At 40.7% G+C, this 22,585-nt stretch overlaps 2 protein-coding genes across 5 annotated transcripts in view; one reads left to right on the forward strand and one right to left on the reverse strand.

The window, feature by feature from the left end:
* Positions 1–3,210: 3,210 nt before the first annotated feature.
* On the forward strand, positions 3,211–6,942 carry LOC147163063 (zona pellucida sperm-binding protein 3-like). Of its 2 annotated transcripts, none has more exons than XM_086094991.1 (8): positions 3,211–3,643; positions 3,706–3,818; positions 4,849–4,955; positions 5,039–5,204; positions 5,286–5,403; positions 6,168–6,247; positions 6,324–6,412; positions 6,488–6,942. In XM_086094991.1, the coding sequence occupies exons 1-8, from the start codon at positions 3,239–3,241 to the stop codon at positions 6,910–6,912; spliced, it is 1,503 nt and encodes a 500-aa protein (XP_085951117.1). In that variant the 5' UTR covers positions 3,211–3,238; the 3' UTR covers positions 6,913–6,942. The 2 variants fall into 2 exon arrangements, with proteins under 2 accessions (XP_085951117.1, XP_085951118.1); XM_086094992.1 differs by having other exon boundaries at positions 6,154–6,247; positions 6,488–6,631.
* Positions 6,943–8,029: 1,087 nt separating this feature from the next.
* Positions 8,030–22,585, reverse strand: part of LOC147163064 (uncharacterized) — a 32,393-nt gene continuing 17,837 nt past the window's right edge. For all 3 annotated transcript variants that reach the window (XM_086095598.1, XM_086095599.1, XM_086095597.1), the window contains exons 3-8: positions 14,766–14,906; positions 14,637–14,680; positions 14,428–14,563; positions 14,174–14,284; positions 10,199–13,762; positions 8,030–8,854 (exon numbers count right to left, since the gene is read on the reverse strand). In XM_086095598.1, the coding sequence (XP_085951724.1) occupies positions 8,790–8,854; positions 10,199–13,762; positions 14,174–14,284; positions 14,428–14,563; positions 14,637–14,680; positions 14,766–14,906 (4,061 nt within the window). In that variant the 3' untranslated portion in view covers positions 8,030–8,789. The remainder of the gene's footprint in view (positions 8,855–10,198; positions 13,763–14,173; positions 14,285–14,427; positions 14,564–14,636; positions 14,681–14,765; positions 14,907–22,585) is intronic.

Raw genomic sequence — 22,585 nt, forward strand, 5'->3', positions numbered from 1 at the left:
TGTGACCTTCGTACGGTTCGTCTTCCCCGGAGGGAAGCGATCACACATCTCAATATGTGCAGTACTTTGCCACTGGAGAGTATTCAGGTGTCTGTCATCATCTTGAATGTTTGTTTTTACAACAATTGATTTGATGCCCTAATTAGAAAACAGATAGACACTTTTTCATTCCTTACTGTGTCTAAATGGGCTGGTTATTTTTTGCAACTTCTGCGGATGACCCCACAAAGTAAAAAAAGAAAAGAAAAGATGTAACTAGAGAGAGTTAAGGTCAATAACAGTTGAGATCTTGAGGGTTTTAAAGTCATGGAGAAATGTGACCCAGGAAGTATTGCCAAAAACAAAAACAGGCTAGAAAGATATTCTGCATTCAACCTATACATTTTCTTTACAATAGTATGTTTTATGCAGCCGCAATAGTCTAAACACAGACTTCTGATTAATATTGCGCTTGTGGAATATGAATTAAGCTACATAATCGTCCCGTTTGTCCATCTCAGGGGGCGGCCATTTTGTCACTTGCTATCGACTGAAAATGGCATCACAGTTACTCAGAGATCACAGCTCAGATTCACAGATGAGCCGTGATTAGTCATTACCTGAGCATGAGCAATTATTGATTACTAAACCTTCGATTAGATTTTTTTTTTAAGTACCTTGATGTGATCAAAAAAAAATATATATATAATTTAAATTAACATTGTAAGGTTGAAACAGTACTTCTACTTTTACCAGAGTATTTATAGATTGCGATCACCTTTGCAAATTCTGCAACTAACAACAAAGTGAAGCTATGTTTAAAGTTCTAAGTGTTATTCACAGTCTTGGCTAGCTCCAGGGCATATTTTGCTTTGGGGGTGGGGCTTTTATCAGGGGTAAGTGTACCCTCTTTGTTCTGGTCCACTCCACTCTCCTGCTTGCTTTTGTCCCCACTCACTGAGACAGGAAGGATCCTCTCCTCGATTCTATTCTATCGGGCATGTTTCCAGGGCAACCAGTGCAGGTAGTTTAGAGTAGGCGAGCCTCAAGAGCTCTTCTGTTTTTTTTTTTTTGTTTTTTTGGGTGTGCGTATTTTTGGTCTAGCATTTCCCGCCACTGAGGCTGCAGAGGGAGGGGCGTGGTCACAGCCGGCATGAAGAAAGGCTGGCTCCTCACAGCCTCGCGCCAAAATGCCAGCGTTATTTAAATCAGCTCGGTGGGTGCGGCCCAACTGTTTCGTGTCCTGTTAACCCTCTGGCTTCAGCCTACCAAGCAAAAACAATAACAAATGTTCAATCATCTTTCAGATCGAGTGTATTTTTTTTGGTCTACTTTTAAAATGATCAATACTGTTTTTAGACGCCAAGGATGTTCAATACCACTTTTTTTTTTTTTTTTACCGATACACTACTCACTGATACTGATAGCAAGTAACTGACACCACTAGTACTTTATACACTTGATAATATAATTTGTAATAAAACAATGTCTGATCATTTTAATGAAAAACCTTTCATTTATTGCTGACACAAGGCAGAAGAGTCACTCTGCAAAGGGGAATTGAAGTTAAAAAACAAACAAAACACAAACAACTCACTCTGATTTAAGATTCCTTTGTAACTAATAAAATGCAATTCATAATATTAAATAATAATACATTTTAGTCTTTGTTTAAAATAAAATGAAAAATAATGCAGGTCAAATAACAACGATGACACTATGAAGCTGGAAAATGATATAGTGGGAAAAAATATCACAATGTAAAACACAATAAAATACAACCATCCGTAGGAAAAATACCATTTATATTACAAAATATGGGTATAGGTTGCCTGTACTGCATTCAACAGGCAAAACTATCTCAGTCAATGAAAGCAGTTAAATGTGTAAAGTTTGACCAGTAAAAAAAAGAAAACGCAATATAGTGTTTTGATAGATTATCCGCAAAATAAAATACATCCGAAATATACATTATTGCATATAAACCCCCTGCTAGCAATTTCCTTCTCTGTTGATGTCATTTCTTTTGTCTGCAAAGGGAATGAATGACCTGCAGAGCTGAACAGAGCACTCAAAAGACTCGCCTGTCCTCTACTGCTCTCTAGTGGCCGCAAGAGACATCACGAAGCGCATCATTTTAAAAATGTCTGAATTTGATTATTTTATGTTTCAATGTAAATAAAATTCAAATGAATGTAAATGATTTTCTCCCACGGCCCCAATGTTTGTTGTTGTGTAGGTACAGCTTTCTACGCTGGCCGTGTCCAAATATATCTGGCTCACGTTTGTTTTTGTTTTGTTTTGTTTTGTTTCTTAAGAGCCCCATTAGCTCCTGACACATCTCAGGAAATAATCTTCCTGGGGTATTTTCAAATTCATTACGATCATTTCAAATAAACCTATAAACATATACACACCTACACTCACACACATGCACTAAACAACAACAAAAATAAATAGAAGCAAATGAAAGGCCAATGCAGTGAAATAACATTTGTAATACAATCAAAATAAACAAATATGCTTCACTTATTTTACAATTATCCCCAATATAAATGACAAAAACACTTTAGCTCATTGTTCCAATGCTCACATAATTTAAATAGTCTCATGTCATATTCATTATTGTGTAAACAAAAAAGTTGCAACTTATTTTTAAAACTTCTCTTATTATTTTCTAATAACAAAAATCCATGTAATGAATTCCATGCAACCATAGCTCGATAAAATACAGTTCGCTGCTTTTTATATGTTATATACATGAAGGTAATACACACTTTGCTTCATTAACCTGAAGTGTCCCATAACCATGATAATCTGAAAAGAAAAAATAAACTTTGCCATATATAATTTCTGGCATTTTTGTTAAAATATTATTTCTAATAAATGTTATTTAAAATGTTCGTTAATGAAAAAAAACAAATGATGATTAGGGATGTCCCATTAATACTGTATTAAAAGTACCTTGATGTTCATGTCTTACGTCAACACCAAATATTGAAATGAGCCGTTATGCTTCAAATTTAATTTTGTTTTACATATCGCTTTAGTGATTGGCCCACGCGACCAAAAATAATTCGGCAAGTAATGAAAACAAACAGTGGTTGTTCCTACTACTGAAAATATTAAAAATATATATATTTATTTTTTTAAATAGTTCCCAAAAATCCTGGCGCCCCAATTACCTCTAATAACCTCCAGATGTGAACGTGCGTGGCTTGACGTGCACATCAGCGAGGCGAGACGGAACGTGACAATCATGACAAGATATCTTTACACTTTGTTTTTTGCTTCATTACTTTTTGGCCTCGGTTGCTGCAAAACGGGCCCCGACGGCTCACCGTCAAGGCGAAATAAATTCACCAGATTGGGCACCCCAAAATCCAAACCTGTCACAATCCGAGTGAGCAATGCCACTGGTGGGTTGCCTGACCACGACCCAGCTGTAGAAAACAGCGGGCTCCGCTTGGCCCGCCTTCCGGACGTCTCCGTGACCTGTTCCGCGTTCGATGTGGTCGTCCGGGTCAAGCCGTCATTCTACGGATTCGGCGCGGATGAGTCGGAGCTGCGACTTGGCCCGAGCTGCCGGAGCAACGGTGTCCTGAGACCCCACGGAGACTTGCTCTTCACATATCCACTGACGGCGTGTGGCTACCGGCAAGAGGTAGATTCTTTTCATCATACGTGCAATGGCCGAAATTACAACTTCGTTTCCCACCCCGGCAGAGGCCACGCGACTTCTTGGTCTACAAATTCACTCTCCATTATGAACCTTCCACCGAGAAGTTTCCAAGCGCAGCGTCTCGGATTGACGTCGACATTGAATGTCGTTATCAAAGGTACGAAGAGATGACAAGAGCGCACACTGTAGGCCAATTTACGTAGAAGAAGAATATATCAGTGACGGGCAAACATTTACGTAGAAGAAGAATATATCAGTGACGGGCAAACATTCTTAAGGTAGCCACAATTTAGGATCAAGCACTTCCAAACCAAATGTCGACCGTAACAAAATGCATGCTCTAAATATTAGATTTTTGGTGACCCCCATGGAGACACGGACCATGAATGTCAAAACATAATTTACAAGATTATTAACTTGTTGAATGATGAATCTATTTTTTATTGTTACAGTAATTTAATTATTCGACATTTAACTTCACGTAACACGTGATTGGTACTGACTGCGTAAATATGTGCTGTTATCACCCTGCTTTAAGATATTCAGTGAAATGTATGACAAACTAAAAGATAATGTTCATTTATGTATATAAATAAAGGCTATGAAGGAAGGTTTGCTGGAGGACAAAATGTGTTGTGATGAACAAAAACATATATATATATTTTTTTTATGGGAATACATTGAATATATCTTTGTTGGTTCCATTCGCCTGGAACACTTTGAGGTCGCAACTGGTACAATCCAAGTGGAATGAGTCAGACTTCCCACCTTCCTCAAATGCAGCATGAGACCAAGTGTGGGTGCATTAAGCCATGTCTGCCATCTAGTGGTGGTTGATTGGTAATTTTACAACTTAACTCCACTCGGGTTTTGCATATTTGCTGATTTCCCCTCAAAATACTTTTTTTATTTTAGCCCCTCACCCCCCATTTCTATGTTCATCTATCTGTGCCAGTGACAAAGTGATAAACATAATAATTAAATGCTCCGCCACTAGATGGCAGAATTGCTAATTAACATTAAATTAGTAATAATTACTGGCGTGCAAACGTAACATTTATTTGCCAGACTTTAAAAATGAGCTCCATAGAGATTGAAAAATTAAAATTATTTCCTGTGGGAAAAATGTCTGTCTGCACATTTAGTAGCCTATGTTTATCATATTTTCTTATATTACCTCTGCCAAGGTACCATCATGTATACCAACTGGCAGTCAAGCCCACCTGGACAACCGCCCTTGTGCGTAAAACTCTGAGAGGCCAACCAAATGAGTTCCAAATCCATCTTATGGATGGTAGGCCCAAATCCAACACACGAGTATGGCGGCGCTTTACATTCAGTGCATTATGTCACAATAAACCGTGCGTCCGATTTCAGATTCATGGAGCAAACCGGTCCAAAATCAAGTGTTCCATCTTGGCCAGGAGGTCAACGTCCAAGTGTCTGCTTCACGTCTGCCCGCTGGAAGGCGACTGTACATCAACTACTGCTATGCTTCACCAGACATCGGCTCGTACCGATACACAATCATTGGCAATTTGGGGTACGGGTTTGTGGACAGGAGGATCGCCGGTAATTCTCCCTTGGTGTTCCATTTGTGATGTCACCTTCATGCCTTCCGCAGTTGCATGCTGGACAGCAAGCGAGACCCCGGAGGGGCGTCTCAGTTCGTCTCGCGTGCTAACGGGAGTCTGAGATTCTCGTTCAAAGCCTTCCAGTTCATTTCTGACCCAGACCGTGAAGTGAGGATCGGCAGTTTGCTCTCACCGTCTTAAAGGGGATGTCAACCTTAAACATTTGACAATAATGTGTGACCTTAGTAGTCTAAACATGACATTATGACGAACTCATTCACTGCCATAAGTTCATTCAAAAAAAGATGATTAAAAATTAGGGGCGATTCAATTAATTAATCACGTGACTTCACTCGTTAACTCGCGATAAATCAATTTTTTTCTAAAATATCTGTTCTAAATGTACATGTTTTTTCTAACTATTCATACTCTAAACAAAAGTGGAAAAAAAAACGTGAAACTAATAGAAATGGTTCAAATGCATTTTTGACGTTTATAGCCGTCAATGGCAGTGAATGAGTTAATATTGCACGCGTGGATTATGAGTTATGCAGCAAAATTCAGCTGTTTTTTTACATCTCAGGGGGCGGCCATTTTGCCACTTGCTGTCGACTGAAAATGACATCCCAGTTGCTCAGGTCTCAGGCAACGACCAATCACAGCTCACCTGTTTTCTGAAGCGGAGCTGCGATTGGTTGTTACCTGAGCAACTATGATGTCGTTTTTACTCGACAAGAAATGACAAAAAGGCCGCCTTTTAATATTGATTTTGCTGCTTAACTATATTCCCCTAATACCAGAATGTCATATTTAGACTAGTGGGGCTGCATAGAACATATTATTGTCCAGATTTCTTTTTTTGAGGGGCGGGGGGCTTTGTCTAGTTTGACTTCCCCTCAAAGTCAAATGTGATTTAAGGTCTTTGTGTTCAGATCAGCATTTACTGCCAAGTATTTGCCACATCGAAAGAGCCAAGTCCAGCGCAGAAATCGTGCACTTATGGAGAGGATAGGTGAGACTTAACTCAAAATTAGTTTATTATTAAGCTTTTGCAAGTGGATGTGACTTTCTTCTTCTTTTTTTTTTAGGTGGCAGGCCCTTTCAGGAGATGACTCCATTTGCAAATGCTGTGATTCACAGTGCACAAGCGCAAAGTCAAAGAGAATGAGCACTAAAGGTATCAAATATTTTTTTCCCCCCCTTCAATAGTTTGAAGTGAAAATTTTAATCCACACGTTTGTTTTTTGCAAAGGTTCCGTAAGCAGCAGCTTGTTGGTTTCAGATCAGCCACTTGTTGCAGAGGAAGGCTCACTGCATGTCAGAAGACTCGACAATCCCCTGCTTGAGGACTTTTTGTGGCAAAATGCAGACGTACTCCAGAATGATGGTGAAAAAGAAAGATATTATGGAAGAGAAAGTGTGAGTCTAGAAGAAAAGAAGAAAAAGTCAGAGAGAGGTTTAAGAGAGTTCACAGTTGGATCAGGAGATGAAATTGAGGAGGATGAATTTAAAGGAGCCAAACAGGCAGTCCAAGAAGATGAAATCAAAGGGGAAAGGATGGAGCACATTTTGGCATCGCAAAGAAATGTGCCACCAAAAACGCAATCCTCGGATGTCCGCAATAATCAGCAGGCAGACGATCAAGAGCTGACGACCTGGTATTTTACATGGACGTAATGTTACATCAATCTTCACACTGACACCTCAATAAAATTGGATATGCACTCAAGCGATGCTTTTTCAGTTTCTGACAATGAAGCACCGCACACATAGATATTGATGCAATGTAAAACTTAAATAAAAACAATGCAATGATTTTCAACCTATATGCTACACCAAGTCAAGATATTTAAAGGGGAAGTCAACCCCCAATTTAAAACAAATTATGTTCTATGCAGCTCTACTAGTCAAAACGTGATATTTTGCTTAATATTGCGTTAGTGGAATATGAGTTAAGCAGCGAAATACAGCACTTTTTATCAATATCAGAAGGCCAAAATGACAGTTGCTCAGGTCTCTGGTATCGACCAATCACACCTCAGCTTCAGAAAACCGGTGAGCTGTGATTGGTCATTGCCTGAGCCCTGAGCAACCGTGATGTCATCTTCGGTTGACAGCAAGTGGCGAAATGGCCGCCCCCTGAGATGAATTATAATATATATATATATATATATATATATATATAAAAGTTGCACTTAACTCATTCACTGCCATTGACTATTTGAACTATTTCTATTAGTTTAACATTTTTTCCACTTTTGTTGAGTATGAAAACCTATATTTTTTTTATTGTACATTTAAAACAGATGTAAAATGTGTAATTAATCGTGAGTTAACTAGTGAAGTCATACGATTAATTATAATTTAAAATTGTAATCGCCTGATGTGATTAAAAAAAAAAAGATTATAAAAAAATTAGGGGCGTCAGGTGATTACATTTTTTTTCTTATTTAATCGCATGACTTCACTTGTTAACTCACGATTAATCACACATTTTATATCTGTTCTAAATGTCCAATAATTTTTTTCTAGGTTTTCATACTTTTGTTAACAAAAGTGGAAACAAAAATGTTAAACTAATAGAAAGTTAAAATGAATTTATTGCAGTGGAGTAAAAAAAAAGAAAAAAAAAGGTGAACCTTGTAAACCCTACGCTTTCCAGTATAGCGAGTACTCGAGGTCCCAACTTTATTGGAATTGTGGTTTATATATCTTGTTAATATTAACGCTGAAAAAAGCATCAAGAATCGGTTGCAATCACATCAGAATACTCACAGCAGTAATAAAGACCATGTAGTGTCCATAAATCTTTATTTATGTTCCTTTTATAAATGATTGATATCATTAGTCTTTTAAAGTGTGGGAGGGGGCGGGTGTGTGTGTGTGTGTGGAAGGGGGGGGGGGGTGAATCAAAGCAGAACAATCCCACCATGTGCGCCATAACAGCAGCAGAAATTGTGCTCTAAACAATGAATTTCATTATTACTTGACAGTGATTATTAACTGACCCTGAGTTACATCATAAGGGCCATCAACAACAGAAAAGCTGAAATTAAAGGATAACCTTGTCAGATGTTGAACAGAAAACATATGATATGAGGAAAGGTGATACATAAACTCTAGATTCATATTATTATAGAGATTCACAACTTTACAGAGAATTGTGGGAGCCTCTATCTGAGAAATAACTTATCTTTTCTTAAACATGGTGTTTTGAAACATCTTTGGTAAATTACACAACTCATAGAAATTAGCTTTATTTTACAGCCGAGCGCCCTGAAGTCCCATTCTGACAAGCAGTGATTCAGCAGGACAAAATGTACATATGCAGTACAATCATCAAACAGTCGAGGGCAGCATATTTCAACGTCTTGCACCAGCAAAGCTCAGAACACCACGTGGAGCGGAAAACGTACTGTTATCTACCAAACTCTTGAATGTGCACTTGAAAAAAAAACAACCCACAGCACATTTGCATCAACGTGATTTTTTTCTTCTTCTCCATTTTACACCATCTTTGCAGTGAAATTCATCTCGTCTTCAGTGTGAAGGGATCATGTCTCTCCTCCATCAGCACTGCCCGCCTCTGCGCCGTTTGATTTCTCCGCTGCATCTGAAGCTGGGAAACAGAGGACGAGTTGTTTTGTGCAAAAAGTGTGCAAAAGGATCTGAGGTGAGTCATTGGATAAAATGAGTGTGATTGAAAAAAAGCTCCCTTTTTTGAAAGACTTCTATTATCCTGTATATGAAAGATTAAGTATAATTTTGATTAAGGATGTTTGATACCACTCTTTTTTTTTTTTTTAGACTGATAACAGTACAAGTATTCACTCTGAGTGCGAATTATTTTAAGAGAATCTTAAATTTTTTAAAGCAAATTTACTGAAAATGTGCAAAGCGGACATCTGTTCTTCTTTTGCGAATATTGAGGGGACTCCGCCGCTGTAGGTGGCAGTATACACCATAGAGAATGTGATCCACCAGTAATTTAAAAGAAGAAGAAGAACAGGAAGCCACTGCGCCGTGCGGTGATGTCGTTTGAGGTTTCTTTTGTAATTCTTGATAAGCCGTAGCGTTTCTTTGATGTTTTCCATCGAAAATTGCATTCATGTTCGCTTCTTTAATTCATTCCAAAAAGATTTCTGTTGCGTCGTCCCCCCAAACATACATTTCTTTATCATCCGCCATTGCTTTGTGACTACAAACGTACGTGTGACGTAATATCGGGTCAAAACGTGCGACGTGTATTCGGTCTTGCCAGCGGTTGGTTATTTGCAAAACCTGTTTCCATAGCCAAAATTTGCATTTTCCTTTTTTCGATACGCTTCAAAATCCACACCCTCTGAGCGTAAAAACTTTTTTTGCGAATTTTGGGCCCTTTTTTGAATTTCTAGCATTTCCATTCGGTTTTATTCTCACATTTGTTGAAAATTCGAATACAAATGGGTAGATGAAAACCCAACTACTGATACAGAGTACCAATAACTCTGGTACTTTTATATATAACATTTAACACATTGAATTTATTTTGGAACAAATAACTTTCTTTCTGAAACCTATGACGATTCGCCAATAGTGAGTCAAAATATGAATGAAATGTAACTTATCTAATTCAGTGGTGCCTTGAGAAAAGGTGACATCACAGTTGCTCAGGGCTCAGGCAACGACCAATCACAGCTCACCAGTTTTCTGAAGCTGAGCTGTGATTGGTCATTACCTGAGACCTGAGCAAGTGTGATGTCATTTTCACATCAGCAAGTGGCAAAATGGCCGCCTTCTGATATTGATAAAAACTGCTGGATTTTGCTGCTTCACTCATATTCCACTAACGCAGTATTATACCAAAATGCCGTATTTAGATTAGTGGGGCTATGATTGTCAAAACCTTTTTTGGGGTTGACTTTCCCTTTAATACAAATAAATTGTAAATAAAAAAAAACAGGAATTGATAGCTCTTTCTTACCCATGATGCTCTCGGTCAGTGCTGGCTGTCCTGCAGTCGGCGCCATTCCGTCGGCGTTCTCCACATCTACGGCCTTTGTTTTAGGTTTCTTTGCAACAGGTGGTGGCATCTTGACTTTATTCGTCGACTCCACCTCCTTGACCACCGCGGTAGAAATGTCTTGGCTTTTCTGCGAGAGGGTCTTGGCATCTATCCCCAACCTCTTGTTCTTTGAGAAGATGAAGCTTGCTGTGCTGGTTGGAGACGGACTGTGGCCTTTTGGTGACGTGGGCGAATGCAAGCTGAGGCGAAGTGCGGCGCTGTCTTTTGACCTGGCGGCTGCCCGCAGGCGGATGGCCTCCTGTAGGTTCATGGACGGTTGAGGAGAGGCGGGCATGGCTGGAGACTTGGGGGCTGGCGGTGAAGGTGCCGGTGGGACCACAACAACGGGCTGGGGCTGGGGAGGAGCTGGTAGGGAGGTGAAAATGTCAGGTGGAGGCGAGGATATGATCAGTGATCTTCTAATGGGCTTCTGTGGGGCCTCGGTATTGGGTTGGGGGGATGGGATGGGGTTGCTCGGTTGCTGGATTTTCAAACCGTCCTCAGCTTGACCTTGCTCCTGAGCTGCTGGAGGTTCGGGGCTGCTGTTAACGTGCCGCAGCTTGACCATCTGCAGAAGGGAAGGGGTGACAACAGGGATGGATTCCTCTTGAATGTTGTCAGGAGGAGGTTCCGGGTTTGTCTTCTCTGTGCTTGCAGGATCTGCCTGGCGCAAAAGATTGCCAAGACCCCCAACAGGAAGAGGCGGTGGCGCAGGAATGCTTACAGGTGGAGATGACTGTGGTTCGTCAGGCCTCTGTGGTGACGGAAGGGGGCCCGAATTTCTCGGTGGTGCAACGGGGGCCTCGGTATTTGGGAGCGTGATTTCAGTTGAAGGGAGAAGTTCTAAGGGAGGTGGCGGTGGGATACTTTGTGGCGGAGTAAGAGTAACGTTACATGAAATCAACTTACTTTGAGATTCTGATGAGATGACCTCGGAGTCTGATTTTAGGGATTCCCTTGGTGGTGGTGGTGGCGGAATACTTTGTGGTGGATACAGTTTGGAAGCCAGGGTTTCTTTTTCCGGTTCTTCAGGAATCGCCTCTTCGGAACATACAGTTGTGACTGTTTCTGGAGGCACAAGTGGGGGCTGGCTAACCTGAGCAGGGGGTTCTTCTTTAACATTGACCAAAGGTGGTGGGACAGGCTGCGTAGCTAACACAGCTGGAGCCACTTCTGGGGGCGGCGGCGGCGGCAGAACCTTTTGAGAGACCACTTTAGGTGGAGAAGTAATGACTTCTTTCATTCTCACAGGGATGGCGGCGATAATTGGTGGAGGGGGGGCTGCGAATGCTGGTGGTGGGGGTATATTCAAGGGAGGTGGCGGTGCAAGCCCATGCGATGCTACACAATCCTTTGGTTCAGGTTCGGCTGTCACAATAATGGTTGGCGTTGTGGAAGAGGTGTGACGTTCTGTGACAGCTACTGCAGCAGGTGACGTCAAACGCCCGCCTTCACTAATTAACGGAGGAGGCGGAAGGGGGAAATCTAACTCGTCAGGCACACTGACCACTTGCATGATTGGTGGAGGTGGTGGGGGCCAGGATGAATCGGGGGCCGCTGCGTGGTTTACCTGCTGCTTGCCGGGGGGCTCTGGGGGGAAGTGTGCAGGAGGAGGGGAAGGGGACGCGCGTGTTAATGAAATGGCGTGTATGATGTCCACTTTTGGCGTTTCCTCTGAAGCTTGCGCGGGTGCGCTTTTGACCACGCCGCCCCTTATTGCCAGTCTTTCTTCCCTTTTTGCTACAGCTTTCACCAACATTCCACTCAACATATCACTTACGCGTACCTTCTCATCGCTCTGTTTCACGTTGCCATTTTCTCCTAAATCTACATTCTCAGTCAGTCTTTCCTTGCTGATTTTGTGAACCTCGTTCACATTCAAAAGTGCACTTTCTTGAGCTTTCTGCGCAATTCCGTTCGTAGACTCCACAGTAGTAGTCGGATTGTTCCGTTTCCTTTCTCCGGGTTGACTTTTCACCGAGCTCTCCGTTGACACAGATGCAGTCGACCTCTGTTGTCTCCTGTCTTTTGGATTCTTTTTGATGATAGCATAGACGTTGTCTGGGGCTGGCGGTCCCAGAAGCAACTCAAAGGTGCGCTTGTTGTGAGCCCAAACCTCCGGAGGAGGGGCTGGAGGCGCATGGACTTTCGGGTGCGGAGGGATGTCGAAGAGTTCTCGCAAAGTCCTTACAGAAGGGCTGATCCTTTCGCAATCTATTTTTGCCGTTTGAGACTTGGGGTCCTTGGAGGATGTTGTGTTTTCATTAGTTTCCAAATGTGTGAGGGGAGATGGCGATGAGGCGCCAGGAAACAACCTTTGGAGCTTTGCAAGAATTCCTCTTTTGTGTTTTGGTGAGGAGCTGCAAGGCTGAAGCTGTGGAGACGTGCAGTCTTGGCTGGAGTAGCCACTGGACGGAGAGGTTATTTTGCTTACTTTATTCTCCTGTGGTGGTTCCCACTTTTCTTGTGAACAAGAAACCGTTTCTCCCGCCTTGTTTGAGTCACTTGCCTCAGGTGATTTTGCCATACGAAATAAGACGGAGCCTGTCGAGTCATCCAGAGAGCTGGTGTCCCCGTTGTAGCCGGGACTATCGAGGGGGCTTGCAGGAGAAGCTTCAGGCTCATCGGTTGCCCCACCTAAAGCTGAGCCGCTTTGAGGAGACGCCTCCTTTGAAACGACCACCGCCTCTGTTATATCTCGTGACCGCCGCTTCATTTTGTTGTGCAGAGAATAGGAGCGGCTTGGGGGCGGAGGCGCCCTTTTGGGCTTCAAAACAGAGAGGCTGCGCGCAAAGGGTCCCTCCCTCTTAGCGCCACGTTCCTTAATGAGCTTCCCATTGACTGTGACGGAGTCGGCATCTTTGTCTCGCGAGGTCTCCTTTCTCGACATATTGCCGCTGGAGATGGTTGAGGAATCTGACACCAAAGTCTCAGACGACTCGGAGTGGCTCCAGCCGGAAGTGTCCGACAGGTTGTAGGGATTGTGGTTGTAGGCTGAGCTGATTTTGGAGCCTCTCGAGGAAGTGGTTCTCATGGAGCTACGGGATGGTGAAGGGCTGGACAGAAGAAGACTGCTCTTGCTGACAGTGCGGAGGCTGTTGCGGCTTTGGCCTCGGCTGATCTCCACCACTTCGATCGATGGGGGCAACACAGCATTGGGAATGATTTTGGACATGTAAGCAGCCTGTGGGGACATCGACATGACTGGGGAGGGCAACTCCTGCTGGCTATTGGCAGTGGTCATTGAAGCAACAGCCAATGAGCGAGGCCTCTGCCCGTCCAGCAATTCCGGTCCCAGTCGGTGCAGCAAGTCCAGGTCGTCCATGTGACCGGCGTGATTCTGCTGAACTTGGTCCTCGCTGATAGGCCGGATGACGTTTAGGCCAGACTCCGATGCTCCTCGATGCTCAGCGTCACTCTCGCCGTTGGAATGCTCTTCCTGGTCTAACTTTGAAGACATTGTACGGCCAACTCTGTCCAACCCTGATGGAAGGAAAACTCATTAACAAAGATTCTGACCACCGAAGCAAATTCAAGGCTTTCATACTCATAAAAAAAAGTTAAACCAATAGAAATTGTTCAAAATAATTTTTGACGTCGATAGCTGTCAATGGCAGTGAATGAGTTAATGACGATTTGTTGTTTCTTCAAATTTAATTAACTTGAATAGTTTAATGACTGTTAAATTTTTTCACATGGGAAAATACAGTGTCTTTTTTTAAATTTGATTTTTTTTTTTAGGTCAACCCCCACCATGGATTGCGTTTAGTCTTAGAGATTCCAATGTACAACACACTATACGCACTTATCTTGTTTTGAATCAAAGCGGTCAACAATCTGATCTCCAAATCAGATATTATTCACTGTGATACATTTCAAACAGAGGCTCCATACCGAGTTCTCGCTGAACATGCCGAGGGATGCCTGCCACGGTCCTCCTGTGTCGTTTTCGTGTCCTGCCTTTTTCTGGCTGCTTCCCAGAGTTCAAAGGCCTGAATGTTGAACCTGGTCAAACAGAGAGGTGCAAAAAAAAAGTCTCTTGACATTATCATACAAATAAAAACATACTGAAAGTAAACTCAACATATAGGAAATAGACTAATAAAATGATTACGCTAAAATCCTCACTGATTGTTTTTTTTTTTTACCTTGCCTGGTGAGACCAGAGCGCGAGGATCTGGTCGACACAGACGATTGCATAGAGGCAACAGAGGACGCGTCAGCAAAGGTGCTGTCAGTCGTGAATCCTCCACTTTCCCCATCTGTCCGGGCTGTCATTGTCGACTGACAAGGGTACAAGACAACCGCGGTGAATACAAGTCAAATTTAGCTTGCGATGCCACTTACAGTCACTTACAGTTGTGCTTTCATTATCTTGAAACTCCACTCCCGCATTGTTATCTGAAAAAACAACAACATTTAAACCTACACTTTTGCAATGCGTTAACCAGAGTTATGGCATGTAACGTCTACAAGAGCTTTATACCTTCCTGTTGCATCATTTTCAAGCCTTCCAAGGCCTCGCTGTGAAGGTCCTCAAGGTACTTGGGCCTGCTGGCCTCAATGAACACGTTCTCCTGGAGCAGCGGAGGAGGCGGGGTCTTATCATCGTGCAGATTTAGCACGGCTTGAGAGAGAGAACAAGACAGCGAGGGGAGGTGATCAGTAAAAGTGCATTGCAAGTCTAACAGCAGATTAGTTGCCTACATGGAGCCCAAAGAGGCAATCATTTTAAATCCAAACAAATAAATGTTGAGATCAAAGAAGAGAATGAATATGTGCGAGATTAAACCGTTGTTTCACTCCTGAATACAGGATTAAACTTTGCCTTTGACAAAGGCGGATTATCAAATCAAAAATCGACTTTCCTGCAATTAATGATGGGATTTGCACATTCTTCTGGACTATTTCTAATCTCATTAGACAGTGAAAAGTGGATCAACGAAACTGTCACATTTAATTGTACATTTGTAGTAATATACTTTTTTTCTTAGGTAATTTGGGGATAGCAGCAATTACGTGGTTTCCAACCTGATTTGAGATCCAAATGACTTTCAGTCACATGTGCACCTCAAACATGACAAACATGACACAAACCTGATGAACCACTTTGAATGGCTAATGAAAGTCTCACATTCTCACACTCAGATCATCATCGCTGCGTTCCATGTAACTGTACACAGCTCTTATTTTCTTTATCCAACATCTCGGCTACACAAAAATAAGATTTTGTTAACATTCACTTGAATTCATGAGCCACTTGCCATGTGATGCAACTCTGGTTGGACCTGCTGAGACACTTATGTAATGCTGACACTGACAGCCGCTCTACATTTAGCCATTTGTAATCAATTTGCCACACAGTTACTATAAGGCCATAAGCACTTTTTTTTGAAACAGCATTCCAAACACACCAGAAATTTCCTATGAACAATATTACTATTACAATGTATCGTTCTCTCATTATAGGGAATGTTTAGTTACAGGGTTAAAATACTGAAATTGACTTCCAGAAGAAGTCCTGGTCACGTTATGTCCATAAAGCAATCTGCATTACTGAAACGATCAGAATCTGTACGTGCTGCCTTCACTTACCTTTCTTCTTGACTGTGGGAAAGCAGTAGAAATGAGAGCTAAGTTCATGAGTCAAAAGCACCACCATAACTTCTTTTATAGCCCGTCAGTGATCCCAAAGTGAAACAGAACTTGGTATAAAATGTCTTGAAACAAAACAAGGTGAAAACCCACATGTATTGTAAACAGACTGTCCGACCAGGAGCAAATGATGATGTGTGTTGTTTTTGAAAAGTTGTTTTTGTCACTTCCATTCAAAAGTGGAGAATGTCTCAACAGCCAATAGACAAACGGAGCTCAGGCACTAATCCCGTGAAGCCTAATTCCTGCCATCCCCTCTTGCTGCCCATCTGCAAACACCCTGATTGGTCAATGGGGATCAAACAGCCGTCATACATATAAACAGCGAAGGAAGAATTGTTTTCAGGGATTTGATGGACAAGAACAACTTTAACATATTGTAATAAAATTCATAGTAAAAATGTGAAGTTTCCTAAACTCCCCCCTGTATTCAAGCGTAGCCTTATAAATTAGCCACAAGGGGGAGCATGTAGACTGAAGTTAAATGAACTCCTAAAACAAGATCAAAAACATGTTTGAAAAGAGGGTCTGTAGCTCCACAGCACATGGTTACACATGTGAAATGTGTTCCCCGTAGTCTTGGCACAACTTTGTCGTACACTTCCGGATACGCGGAATCTACAACATCTGAACAAATGCAAAACGTTCTCATGCTTACAAGTCGCCTGAATAGCTCAGACAAAAAGTCGTTTGCAGAATAAAAACAACAAAAACTGGCAGCATAGAGTTGATTTGGACACGAGACAGTATCTAGTTACGATGGCTGAACACGCTTGACAGGAGTGGCGTGGGTGGGGTGCGACTGGCAGTTAATGAGGAGCTTCTATAAACTATCCCTAGTTAACACTCCAATATGTGTGCGTATTAATCACTGACCTCTTAAAAGCACCATCTGTCCGTGGTGGATTGACAGTATTAACAGGCCGGAAGTGATTATGTATCAAATCCAGGCTGATGTTTACATCTTGGATTTGAATCAACTTACTAAAGCCAGTGGACATGATCCTGCGTAACCAGTCTATTCAAGTTCCAGAGCTCAGCCACCCAAAAGGGAAAACATTGTGTGACAGAAAATCTGCTTATGGAAATATGATTACATTCAAGAGCCATAGTGTAAATAATAATTCTCTTTGTAGTTGGAAAAGGACAAAAGGGGTTCAGTAATATGTAAATAATGAATTTATTGGCTAGCACAGTATTTATTCATCATTTGGTTTCAAGAATGCCTCGTGTTAATCAAAACAGTCTTTTGTTCACAAAAGGCAGAATTGGATGCGTTAGATTTAAAAGGGGTGGCTAATGAGGTTGCTGACTTTTTTCTTTTTTAAATTCACCTGACAATATGCTTTATAAGAACTCTGATGGCCTTTTTATTCAAATTATTGTTGCCCTCAACGAGGTCAAATTGTCCTTTGCTTGAAATCAGCCTCTCAGATGAAAATATAAGAAAGAGCGTTAGACCTACACAACAATTCCAGTGACACAATTATGACTTGTTTTTAAACCTACTGTTTGACAGGTGGGGATTACTTTTGTTGCAGCTTCACAGAGGGACAAGTGACATTACATTGTAAGTGGAATATGCACAAACAACAACAAAAAATAGTGGGAATGAGTCCAAGTGGTATATGCAGAATGTGTTAGAAGAAAAAGTAACATTTTGACATTTGGAAACAACCCCCCCTTGAACTCACTTTGGACTCACAACAACATTAAGTACACCATAACAGTCAATTAAGGTCCAATCTAAGTTACAGTATGCCTAAAATGTCATCATTACAAACACAATCTTTGTACATCCACAAGATCAGAATAGAAACGGGTTTGAATATGATGTTACAGTTCTACACCAAGCAACTTGCAACATCAAGATACAATACAGACATAACTGACTCACAGTCAATCGAAAGTATATTTATCGTAACACATTTAGAACAAACAAACAAAAAAATGATAATGATCTAGTGAAAACGTTTTTGAAAAATTCAATATAAAAACATTGTTGTCAAATCAATCGCCGTTCAGACGGACCAGCAAAATAAGCAAAAAAACTAGACCCATGCACACTGTTTGTCCTCCCAGACTATTTAGAACATGAATTCTAATATCGGCTAACAAAACGGTATTATTCTATTCACAATAGTATATTATCTTCCTTTTTGTAGGATTTCTATTGGCTACGTTCTTGGCTTCCAGTACTGTACTGTACAGTACGTAGCGTACAGTACTATAATTTTTTTCCCACCATATTTCAGCCTCTATGTTTTGCCATGCCAAACTAAACATCTCCAGGGACTTCAGAATCAGCACTGCAGTGCTGGCAGATGCAACTTAAACCATATTTACAATGTGACTGTTTCTTTAACCAATCATTTTTAAAATGTTTCCCTTGAGTGGTTGATCAGAGCAAACTTGTTTACAAGCAAAACACACATACATTAATCATCATCTCTGGTGTATGATTTGTTGTTGAGTTTTTGTTTTTAGGTTTTTATCATTAATTATTTTGATTCTGAGTGGCTCTAAATGATGTATGTAGCACAGTTGCCTGCTCTTAACTCGTTTACTGCCATTGACGGCTATAGACGTCAAAAATTTATTTAAACTATTTCTATTAGTTTCACATTTTTTGAAAACCTAGGGGGGAAATTATTGTACATTTAGACCAGATATAAAATTTATGATGGATCATGAGTTAACTAGTGAAGTCATGCGATTAATTACAATTAAAAATGTTAATCGCCTGATGCCCTAATTTTTAATAAGCTTTTCTTTTTTGAAAAAAATATTATTTAAAAAAAGAAAAGATAATTAAAAATTAGGTCGTCAGGCGATTCATTTTTTTTAATTGTAATTAATCACATGACTTATGACACATGACAATAGTTAACTCATGATTAATCACACGTTTTATATCTGTTCTAAATGTACAAAAAAAAGGTTTTCTAGGTTTTCATACTCTTGTTAACAAAAGTGGAAACATTTTTAAACCAATCAGAAATAGTTCAAATGCATTTTTGAAGTCTAAAGCCGTCAATGGCAGTGAATGAGTTAAATTGCATTTTTCTATAGTTTATGGTTTCTATGATAGTGGTGGTATTAAGAAGTGGATTAAGTTGGTAAGTCACCAGGTCCAGGTATAAAAAAGCCCAGTCCACCACCGAGTAGCAGTGGAGCTACTTTACTGTGCATGTATACTTTGCAGAGAAGCATTATAAGTATAAAGGCTATGACATCACTGTGGGACTTATCACTGTTTTGGCTGTGAAGTACTTTTGAACATACGACTTGACATGCTCCATTTTGCAGACCATAGCTTTTAGCATTTAGCATTTTGAGGCTCCAAGGGTTATGTGGTCACTTAATCTAAACAACGGCGATTTCAACCATTTTCAGGTAAACAGTCTTGTAGAAAAGGCCCCTAAGGTCATACTCACACGAGGCCATTCAAACCTTACCACACTTGACCACGATTCCCCCTCCCTTTCCTGTCCCTCGCTGCATGCACACTTTTGTTTATTTTCTTTTTTAAGCATTGGGACTTGATCCCATTTTGCCATTGCTTCACTATACAATGCTGCATTCTGTTGGTTTCAGTTGGGAAAGGTGGCGGTTGCATGCCATTGACCAAGCTAGTTATAGATACTGAATTATTTCTATTTTCTATTATGCTTTTGCAAGATGCCGACTATCGTTAATAACTGACAAGGAGCAAATTTGTGCGCTGAGGTCGTTCATGTGCGTGTGCCCATCATGGTTCAAATGATGAATATCTGATGAGTAACAATCGCATTGCAGTAACTGTATGACACGTCTCTGTTGCACATGCGTGTGGATGAGCAATCGTCTAATAGTCTGTAAAGCTCCACTTACACTTTAAGTCTATCCATTCACAGAAGTCATATTCCAAGACTTGAGGGTTTCATAGTATAATCAAACCCTTTTTGATAGGCATCAGCCATCAGCAATTCCAATAAAAGCTATGTAGGAGAATGTTTAGCCCTGCTAGTGTGTGTTTAAAGTGTAGCTTTACAGACTACTACTGTATGATATTACAAGCGATAATATTGAAGTTAGAAAGTTGTGCCATGCTATAAAGGAGTTGAGAGAAATGTTTAAATAAGACTGAGTCTTTGGAATATCAGAGGAGTGTGAGCTTATCGCTGTGGGCTCCTGACCTTGACACACCACTGCGTGCTAGGAGAGGAAACAACAGCACCGTTGTTTTACTGAAACCTTCTGCACTCCAGTGCCAACTTACCGTCCCATACTATGGATTCCAACTCTTAAATCTTGTGTCTTAGTTTTCCAAAGCACTCATTGAACTCTGCATTTACTGGTGACTCACAGAACACACACTTATCAGTCTTTGTGTGTGCTTGCTCCACTGCACCGACAAACATTTTCCTTTCTTGACAATAGTCACACTGTAGCCGATGTGTGTGTGATGTCATCGGCGGAGGCCAGCCGTCCTTTTAGCTAACACCAGACAACAAACAGGAACAAAAGGAAGCGGAAAATTGTACCATGTAAAGCTCATCTACGCAAGTGACCAATTTGGGGGTGCTCACTCTACATCTATTCCGGTGGTCTGCAACCTGTGGCTCTTTAGCCCCTCTCCTGTGGCTCCCTGTGGATCTCTAAAAACATTTTTAGAAATTAATTATGATTTTGAAAAAGAATAATTAAATAATCAAAAAATGTCCCAATCCAAAATTTTAAGTTATCAGAAAAAGAGAGATGAAAGGTCAATGAAAAGTTGTGAAAATTACCTAAAAATGTCCAAAATGCGACCATAAAATGTCCAAAAAGGAAGAGGAAACGCAGAAATTTGCCATAAAATGTCCATGACATTGCCAAAAATGTCAGAGAATTGAATAAAAACAAACAAACTGAAAAGTAAACATTTAAAAAGTAGCTATAAAATGTCCAAAAACAAAAGACAAATTCCCCAAAATTACCATAAAATGTCCACAAAATTGCCCCCCAAAATGTCAGAAAATTGATTTAAGAAAAGACAGGCAAGAAAATGTTCAAAAAGTATCCATTCATTGTCCAAAAATAAAATAAATCTTGATAATTACCATAAAATGTCCACCTAATTGCCAAAAATGTCAGAAAATTGATAGCAAAGAAGGCAGAATTTTCTTTTAAAAAACAAATAAAAAAATAGCCATGAAATGTACAAATAAAGAAGAGAGGCAGAAAATTACCACAATATATATCCATAAAATTACCCCAAAATGTCATGAATTTGACAGAAAAGCAAAAAAAAAAGTCTAAAAATGTATGAAACAAAGTCTGAAAAAGATGAAGGTAGAAGAAAGTGAATCTCTACATATTGGATACTGCATATTTTATTCTGTTGTAGCTCTAATTAGCTCTTGGGCCATCAGTACATTCCACTACCACTAACACACTGTTTCCATCATCATTCATAATGTTCAAACATTTTGCAGCTCCAGACAGATTTTTGGTTATCTATTTGGCCTAAAATGGCTCTTGGCAGGAAAGGTTGCTGATCCCTTCTCTACACCAACCAAAACCAAATCCCCATAAATACCTGTTGAGCACCATTTACAGGCAGTCAAGCTAAATAACCTCTCATTAAATCAGCGAGCGGCATCACACACACACACACACAAACTTGTGAGAAACTCTTTTTGAGCCCTCTACTTGTACTCTGAGCAGAGCGCCTCCCTGAAGCGAATGCATACTAAACATGTTTTCGATCACTTTCTATAATGAAATAAGCTAGTGAGTCGAACCAGTTTTTCGGTCTGTCCTGTTGTTATGTCATCGTCACAAAGACAACAATGACAAGTTCGTCAACCACACACACACACACACACAATCGAACGAAAAAAGTGAGCGTAATACTAAATGTTTATAATGGGGAAAGTTTCACGTTAAAATAGATAATTATTTGTTTAATATATACACACACAAGTTTAATTATGAATTATATTAAAAATAAATACATGCTACTGTGTTGCTTACATAAGGGTTGGCACCCCACCCCTCCAAATGTTCACGCAAAACAACTTTTGGCATTCAAAACAGAAAAATTGCATACCAAATTTGACTGTTTGGTGGTTAAAGGGGAACAAATTGGATTGATTACACCATAACCCCTCGACAAAGGTAAAGCGCCACTTCCACGTCGATGTGGCTGCTTCTTCTTTCACTTCTCCAAAGAAAGGCAGCGCGTTTCATTTCCTGGTCCAGTACCCTACAGCTAAAAAGCACTGCTACGCTGGAGCTGAAAAACCTGTACTTGCAACAGTAGCAACCACGTCACACCTTTGCACAATCTGGGCCTCTATGGCAATCCACACAATCGCACAAAGGCTCCTTAAATCCTCCCTTCCTCGGACGAATATCTCCATAAAGGTCAGGCATGTGAAGAATCTTAGAATGAGGTGACCTGCTTCTATCTAGAGAGGCAACCGTCATCCACTCACCTCATTCTAGCCATGCTTGGGCCGATTTGACATCTTAGGTCTATTTGACTAGTGTGAGTGCTTTTATGTGACCCCAGAATTGGTACACTTCCCCACCTCTGACACACTTATAAGAGGAAATCTTGATCGTTTATGGACATGCACGCACAGCGTGTGTCATACAATTACTGTAAAGACTCGCTGCTAG

Source organism: Leptonotus elevatus, chromosome 14 (assembly GCF_054856555.1).
Source record: "Leptonotus elevatus isolate MCC_2025b chromosome 14, RoL_Lele_1.0, whole genome shotgun sequence".
NCBI lineage: Eukaryota > Metazoa > Chordata > Actinopteri > Syngnathiformes > Syngnathidae > Leptonotus > Leptonotus elevatus.

Bases quoted from the DNA above. Each gene is read 5' to 3' on its own strand.
- LOC147163063 (XM_086094991.1), top strand. From the start codon at position 3,239: ATGACAAGATATCTTTACACTTTGTTTTTTGCTTCATTACTTTTTGGC. The intron at 5,404-6,167 runs GTGAGGATCGGC...CTTTGTGTTCAG, and splicing joins TTTCTGACCCAGACCGTGAA to ATCAGCATTTACTGCCAAGT. The intron at 6,413-6,487 runs GTATCAAATATT...TTTTTTGCAAAG, and splicing joins AAAGAGAATGAGCACTAAAG to GTTCCGTAAGCAGCAGCTTG.